The 8,392-nt window shown below is 36.8% G+C and overlaps 1 protein-coding gene across 2 annotated transcripts in view; it reads left to right on the top strand.

Annotated features, from left to right (window-relative positions):
- The window catches only part of ccdc93 (CCC complex scaffolding subunit CCDC93), a 36,953-nt gene that overhangs the window by 20,191 nt on the left and 8,370 nt on the right, over nucleotides 1-8,392 (top strand). The window contains exons 14-23 of one of the 2 annotated variants that reach the window (XR_013304611.1): nucleotides 925-998; nucleotides 2,646-2,727; nucleotides 3,111-3,185; nucleotides 3,671-3,742; nucleotides 4,351-4,459; nucleotides 4,544-4,626; nucleotides 4,772-4,809; nucleotides 6,456-6,540; nucleotides 7,852-7,965; nucleotides 8,067-8,140. Coding sequence is in view for 1 of the 2 variants with exons in the window: in XM_077617102.1 (XP_077473228.1) it covers nucleotides 925-998; nucleotides 2,646-2,727; nucleotides 3,111-3,185; nucleotides 3,671-3,742; nucleotides 4,351-4,459; nucleotides 4,544-4,626; nucleotides 4,772-4,809; nucleotides 6,456-6,540; nucleotides 7,852-7,965; nucleotides 8,067-8,123 (789 nt within the window). In the remaining variant the exon portion in view is untranslated. Of the gene's footprint in view, nucleotides 1-924; nucleotides 999-2,645; nucleotides 2,728-3,110; nucleotides 3,186-3,670; nucleotides 3,743-4,350; nucleotides 4,460-4,543; nucleotides 4,627-4,771; nucleotides 4,810-6,455; nucleotides 6,541-7,851; nucleotides 7,966-8,066; nucleotides 8,185-8,392 lie in introns of those variants that run through there. The other variant, XM_077617102.1, reaches the window with a different exon arrangement.

Genomic DNA, 8,392 nt, shown 5'->3' on the forward strand with positions numbered 1-8,392 from the left:
AAAAAAATGTCAACACAAACAGCTGCACAAACATGGTTATTTTATTCCTACTAGCAGGTTATATGAAAACGGTGAGGAAATTAACCTTAATTTAGGGCAAATTTTAAATGAGCTGTGTATTCAGAGTCAGTGCCATGGTAACAAACTAAAAAAAAAACTAACAGGCTCACTTGCAACTTTTGTGTTCTAAACCCTACCTATGTAGCGCTCACCACCTAAACTTTATGGATGGCTTCAACACATTCAAAAACAGGTAGGACAGACTGGGGAAAAAGACTAGGAAACTGAAGAATGCTCATCTAACAACTATTTGGATCATCCCATACATAATTTATTTTTCGAACCCCTAAACAGCCGTTCTCCACAAACACGAATGAATTGTGAATTAAATCACACAAAAGACTCAGAAATACGAGAAGGACGAGGATAACTTTAGGAAGACGTCTTCCATCTTTAGTAAGACAGCAAATAGGGTTTTTCCGTAAGGTTAAAGCAGTTCAGAAAATGAATAAATGAATGAATATATACATGGACATGCACTCTGTGCCAAGCCGTGAGAATTGAATGTGCAGGACGTCACCGCCAGTGTGTATTGCCCATTACATCATGTGACATTGCCATAATTCTCATGGTTCTGTCCACTATTGAAAAGCCAACAGGATGAGATCAAGTAAAAACCGGAACTGCACTCCAGGGGTATCCGTCTAAAGCGAGACAGGCGTGGTTGTGATTAGGTAAACCCACATTACGTCTTTGTGCGCACCATGCGTCCGTCTCACATGAAGCTGACTGATACATTTGGAGTGTGCATACGGTTTTCATGTGATCTCCTCCTGGTGGCCTTGAATACATTTGGGGTTACTACAATTTTCTCCATGTATATATTGGATTTTTACTGGGCTAAATTAAATTTGTCTTCTCTAGGTTACAGAGGAGTCCGATACACTCATGACTGACTTGACAATGCTAGAGGATGTAGAAAAGCAAGCTGATAGCAGGTAACTTATAAATAATGATAAAAGGTGACCTCGGTAATTCTACTTTTCAATCTTCTCTTTGCTGTTTTTTTGTTGTTGCAAAATTGCCTATTTTCATAGTCACTTAAACATTCTGTGTTGACATTGTATATTATGAGTAATAATTTCGCTGATGAATTTAATTAGTCGGCTGCTGGATTCAGACTTTATCACTAGAGGCATATGAATTAATTGAACTTGAAAATCAAGCAACAATGCATTCGTACCTCTACTTATGAAATTAATTGTTTCCAGAATTTTTTTGTAACTTGGATTTTTCGTAAGTAGAGCAGTACTTTATATGTAAATTATCTTTGTTTCACAGCCCTCAAAACATTCCCAACTAAATATAGTACTTTAAAAATGATCAAAGTGTCCTAATTTTGTATGAAAGATGTGAGAAACGATAATAAAATTATTTATCAATGTATTAAAATGAATAACAAGCAAAAAACATTTTCTGTTGATGCAGGTGCATAAGTGTAAGGAGGAAGCCAACGTTAGGCAACCGACATAGCAGACTAACATATGCACATAAACACATCTAAAAAACTTTAAATTATGAATTCAAAACAAGAATTGAAGAGAGGCCATGCCAAGGAGTCGTTGCTTCTGCTTCAATAGGGCAATGATGGTAGTAGGTGGGTTATGGCCGGCCTGTATTGCTTTGCAATATCAGTTAACCGCACATCACTTTCTTATCTTCTGTTTTTCCCAATTTCATTCGCACCAATGATTTTAAATAAAGGACTTTGTGACGTCAAAAAGAGTTGCTGTTGTGAGGGTCCACTAGGAAGCCAGCGTAGTGTCAAGCAGGACAATTCCAAAATAAAATAATGGATACACAAAATGTATTTATGTTTTGAGAGATTTTGTAACGTCGATCTTGTTTTCGTATATTTGAATGGGCATTTGCATATCCAAGTGTTTCTTAACCTGAAAATTTTGTATCTAGAGGCTTTTGTAAGTAAAGGTACCACTGAATTTACAGTGTCCAATCAGCCTACCCTGCATGTTTTTGGAATGTGGGAGGAAACCGGAGTACCCGGAAGAAACCCACGCAAGCCCGGGGAGAACACGCAAACTCCACATAGGTGGACGTGACCTGGATTTGAACCCAGGACCCCAGATCTGTCAGGCCGATGCGCTAAACACTCAAGCCGCCGGGCCACCCTAAAATGCAAACAATCGTCATCAAAATTAATGTGGGCATAGATATTCTTGCCAACCAAACATTCTGAAAATATCAGAACAATCGACCTGATATTTTGGATTTGATGGATTTCTTAGAGCACTTTTTCACCAGTCTTGTTCCAAAACAAACCTAAGGATCGGTTCAGATCGCTTATGGATGTAAAGATGGTCCCTTTGCGTGATTTCACCCCACATACTTTTGTTAAGGATTGTATGCTACTGGAGACAACATTTTTAGAAAACCAATAGCTTCATGAGTGTAGAAGGAAAGATTTTCCGTTTTGTTGAACTGTGGTGAAATATTTCACTTGTAGATCTCCTATGGGTCGCATCATTCATCCTGCTGGATTCATATTTTTTGCATGATTCAATTATGTGACTTAAACGCTTAAAACAGTTTAGATTTTATTTTGTAATGAAAGCTCTCTTTTGCAGCGTGCTGGAAACGCTGACGTCTTTGGTAACCATGAATGAAAATTTGAAACTTCAAGAACAGGAGTTTCGTTTACACTGTAAAGTAAGTAAATGACAAGTATACATTACAGTAGTTCCTCAAATATCGCGGTTAATGTAGACCAGACATGGCCGGGAAAATCGAAAAATCACGAAGTTGGATCACTCCTGTTATAACTTTTTTTTTTCCTTCAGTGCTGAGTCCTATTAGCAAGAGTGGCTTCCGCTTACGAGTTTCAGCGTGGATTTTCACATTCTTATGAACTTTAAAAAACTTTTTTTTAATAATTAATAGCGGCAAAAAAATCACGAAGTAGTGAATTCGCTATAAGTGAAGACGTGATAATCGAGGGATTACTTTACTTAGCTTTACTCTGATATACATAACAGTACTGTTTTTATTTTATTGGAACATATTTGGATGCTGTTTTTTCATGTTATTTTCAGGATGAGATGAACCGTTTACAACAGAGTGTTAAAGACTTACAGGCATCATTTGGACTTGGTAAAGAAGAGGAAACGGTAAGGTAGAGGGTGGGGAGTATATACACTGGAAAGCAAAGTATTCATTTGTTCAGCTTGTCTTGCCTTTTTTTGCAGTGGTGGTGTAAAACTTTTCGTTAATATTTGCTTTAGATTTTATTTTAAATCTCAGTTTTAATTGCTGTTCTGGGGATATTGAAGGCCAAACAGAAGGCGAATGGTCGTCCACCCCCTCCACACATCAAATTGGGGGCAACAAAATAATGCCCGGCGAGCCGCAAATTTCTGATCCTAGCTGTATCCCGAACATCTTAACATCAAATGGAGCTGACAATGAAAATAAAACATATTACATTAAAAAAATATTTTCAGTTGTCATTTTCAGCGATCATCTTGGAAAATACTTCAGGAAATAATAGGCAGGAAAGCTTCTGGGGGATGGGTGTTGGTGTTTTCATTGCTCTGAAAAGTTTTTTTCTTTGTAATTGTATCCTTTTTTTATTGCACTCTTGCCTCTTCTCTAGGAAAGGAACCAATGCATTAACAAACAGTGTAATACAGACAGCGAGAAACTACAGAAGCTCCGTCTGTCTATGGTAAGATGAATATCCAAATCCCCCAAAATACGACTTTCAGCTACAACATAATTCAGAATTTATAGACAAACATAATACAGTAATACCTTGACATACGAGTGCCCCGACATACGATCAATTTGAGATACGGGTAAAATTTCGAGCAAAGATTTACCTTGAGATACGAGACATACCATCCAGGTGTGGCCAACGCGAGAGGCTGCTTTTGAGAACAACATGGGCACTGTTTTTCCCCTTCGCAACTCCCTCGTGTAAATGTTTCTCCGAGCATTGGCGGGGCTTTGCATTTTTTCAGTGTTTTTTTCCCCGTTAGTCAGTGCAGAATGGTGGAGCTTGCTCGCCAATACGAGAGTATACCAATTCCCGTTGGCAAGTTGTTTTTTGTGGGGGTTTTTTCAGAGGGTTTGAACAAATTAATTTTTTTTTTAGTTCATTTCTATGGGAAACGTTGATTTGAGATACGAGTAAATCGACATACGAGCTCAGTCCCGAACGCATTAAGCTCGTATGTCAAGGTACCACTGTACTAAAACTAAATAGGGACTGTTTGCTTATGGTAAATAGAGATTTCAGATTCCTGAAAATGTACTTCACATCGCTCTCTTTAGGCCCGGAGGAATCGTGACATTGCCATTTTGCAGAGAAAGATTGATGAAGTGCCTTGCCGTGCAGAACTTACACAGTACCAGAAGAGATTCATTGAACTTTTTTGTCAAGGTAGATCTTCTGAAATGCCCTCACTACCTTTATCAACTCATTATCAAGGAACAAAACAATTCCTATTCTTTTCCCCCCTTTAAGTTTCTGCAACACACAAGGAGACCAAACAGTTCTTCACTTTGTATAATACATTAGATGACAAAAAGGTTTATCTGGAAAAGGAGGTATTTGTCACCGTCGTAAAGAACATAGTGAATTCCGAAATATTTTTTATTTATGGTTTTACTTTTCTGAAAATCTGCTTACAAGTTCACTTGATGAAACTATATGAATGCAAAATTTATATACAATAAACATTTTCCTCATCAGGTCAATTTGCTGAATTCCATTCATGACAACTTCCAGCAGTAAGTGCCTTTTATTTTTAGATTTATGTAATTTTATTTAATCATTCATTACATTGAATATATCACTTGTTTCTTGGAGCACCCTAAATCATAGATTTGACCATTTATCTTTTTTACTTGTCACTCTTATAGCTTCTGACAAGCTGACCTTTCAGAAATCATGTTTTTGTTACTAACATCATTACAAATAATGAATTTTCATGGACTCCACGCTACCAAACCAGTTACATTTTTTGTCCCATTGACTGCTATTATTAAACACCTTCTTCAATACACAATATTTCTGATATGCGGAGTGATTTTTCTCATGGAAATTTAAAAAAATCTATGTGGTCCTTTTTAGACGAAGTAAAATGCATTCAAGTGTAATGATATGCTTGACCTGCAAGGTAGATCCGGAAACAAATTACATCAAACTTTAATTTCGGATTTAAGATTTTTACTAGGGACACTGACTTTGACTTCTGCTCCAATCTATTTTTTTTCAATTTACCAATACTCTTCGATGCCCATATTTTAGACTAGTAAAAATTATTTAACCAGTAAATGACAAACCATATTTTTTGCTCTGTTTACAAATATTACACGATGCTCTGTTACTCATTAGTTTCCAAAGGCAAGTACCGTATTTTCTGTGTGACTATATACCCATCCAATCTTTGAACTACCGTATTTTCTCGCATATAAGTTGTATTTGTAACACAAAACAATTATGACTGAATCAAGGGTATGGCTTATATACAGACAAGACTTACAGCGTTGCTATACTCTTTTTCACCAGTACATCTCGGCAAATTAACATTTACTAATTTTTGGTTATTTTCTGTTTTGCAGAAAACGACCATTACTAGATGAATAACTAACTTCCTTATGATATTGACCCTAATAATGTGCTTTTGATTCGTACAGTATCTCAGAAATACCATGTGTGATGATTTTTCTTAAGATTTTCCCTCAAAAGTAAAACATTTGTACTCTTAAAACCATGAATATGGAGGTGAAAATTGTGAATCAGGGGACGTCTTATATGCGAGAAATTGTAAAATTCAACAATTTCAAGGCATTTTTAAGGGTGCAGCTTATACGTGCAGGGCGGCTTATGTGCGATACAATAGGGTGGTCCCATTCAGCGGACAGTTTTGCCTAGTGGTTTAATATACAGCAGCCGAAAAGAAAGAAAGAAAAAAAAGGTGCATACTGAAACAGGCACGGCTCCTGTGACTAATGCACTACTGTCCAACACTCCAAAAATAGCTGCTGATACGGTTAACAAAATCGTATTGGAGTATCAATCAGGACATCACTAGTCTGACAAAAAAAACTTACATTTTGACATTTGGGAGCCGTTCCACTGAAACCCAGACACTGGTGTCAAACATTTAAATGATGTTTTCAGTTGTCCTCAGTGCTTTCCATGGCTGGAAATAAGTTTGAGATCCAAATGCAATTGGTGAATTATTTGTTTGTTTTTTCTTTTAAATTTGAGGAAATGTAAGAACTTTAAGTCTGAGACTGTGGACAAATAGGATATGTTCAAACTCTTGGCAACTATCCTTGATGCCAATGAACTTCTGTCATTTTGAATTTTCATAGAAAATTGTTGCTAGCACAAGGTTGCATCTGATGCATGTGTGTGTGTGTTTTAGGGCCATGTCATCTTCAGCAGCGAAAGAACAGTTCATAAGACAGATGGAACAGATAGTGGAGGGAATCAAACAGAGTCGTATCAAGGTGGGTTTTTCACTTTTTTAAAGGGTAGACCTTAATTGATTTACAATATAACCTTGTTACATTTCCACTTCTTTATCAGGAGAAGAGTAACCTTTTTGCACGGCATACTATATATAACAGTCTATCTATATATCTTTAATGGTATGAAATGTTTTAGCAGAATTATCTACGATATTATTGATTTCCACTTTATGACTTTAGCTGGATTTAATAACTTATCACACTAGCGGCAGCCCTACTCTGAAACCTCCCCACGATGGAGTGTCGTAAAAGGGTAAGATGATTGGCATATAATAAACCAACAAGCCAAGTATGCTAGTCCTTAGCACATTTTTTTATTTTTTCCCCCATTGTTGCACATTTTAAGAAGGGGAGAATGTACCAGCTGTGCAACAAGCTTTTTATGTTTGTTGAAAGGACCTTCTTTAAATTCAGATGATGTAACTGACAAGGCTACCCTCAAAATTAAAATAAGAGGAACTTGTTCACCTGCGATTTTCAGGTTTGTTCAGGATTTTCCTTGTGCTCTGTGTCTCCACTGATTGTGTCACATTTGGGGTGGTAAAACATTGCAAAGAACCAAAACTACTCTTTGAAATGGTACAAGTGACATGTCGCCTTAACACTGGAGCTTTTCAGATATCAGAACCGGGCCCACAATTGAAATATTATTTAGGAATATAGCCATATTTTACTCACCAAAAATCGTTTTTAACTGTACACAATATCCATCCTCCTTTCTTTCTTCCTTCTTTTCTATCGCCATCGAAGCTAATGCTGAAAGTCGAGCCTGTCATGTCGTAATTCTGGCATAGTCCGTCTTGAAAATGGCTTTAAATGAACACAACAATATATTTGCTTGTGCAGCTCGCTACAGATACACTTTGGTAGCTCTGGCTAATCACTAGCTTGGTGAAAGCGATGACGTATCCCTATGTCTGCGACAAGGCATTGTGGAGTTGCCAACTCGAAATCTGATTGGTTAAAGCAACAGTCTTATCGTCGCTTGTTTAATGCAGCAGAGCTTCCAGAACTGATTGTGAAGGCTTTGAGGCAGATTTCTGACCCTGGCAACAAATAATGACTGAATTGTGATTGGTTAAATGCTTCAATATGAAAACACACATCTGGAAGCAGTGCAACCAGGGGGGAAAGCAATGAAAGGAAGCTAACAGACAATTTGGAATTATTTAATAAGTATTGATGGACAAAATATAATATATGATTCAGATATTTCTTAGGCCAGCAGAGAAGGCCTTGAAGGCCCTGACGGCCCGCCACTGTAAGTATGTGTGTTTTAATTGGGTGCAGATGGAGAAGAAGAAGCAGGAGAACAAAATGAGGAGAGATCAGCTCAACGACAAATACCTGGAGCTGCTCGAGCTCCAGAGGCTTTATTTCAAAACAGTCAAAGACTTTAAAGAGGTAATAATTAATTCATTACATGAGGTACAAGATGCCAAAGATTTTCTTCAATGTCTTTTTTCCAACTGTATGGTCAACGCTTGTTTTTTTTTGTCCTCTAGGAATGTCGAAAGAATGAAATGCTGCTGTCCAAGTTGAGAGCAAAAGGATCAACTTAGCTTATATATTACTATAGGTAACCCTGTGCTTGTATTAAAGTATGCAACTTGTGAAAACATTGCACAGATAAGTTTCTTATGCACATATTACGATTTATTTTGCATTATTCATCATCAAATAATTTTATGGTATTAATTCTCATAGTAGCAACATAAATACTCCGTGACATCAACAAAAATTCTGCATTTTTTTATGGAGGTAGCTTGGTCTATTATTCAATTTAAAAGTAAAAAAAGTTGCTTAAATTAAAATATTTATTTTTAATCAA

The sequence above is a fragment of the Stigmatopora argus genome, chromosome 13, assembly GCF_051989625.1.
Source record: "Stigmatopora argus isolate UIUO_Sarg chromosome 13, RoL_Sarg_1.0, whole genome shotgun sequence".
Lineage (NCBI taxonomy): Eukaryota > Metazoa > Chordata > Actinopteri > Syngnathiformes > Syngnathidae > Stigmatopora > Stigmatopora argus.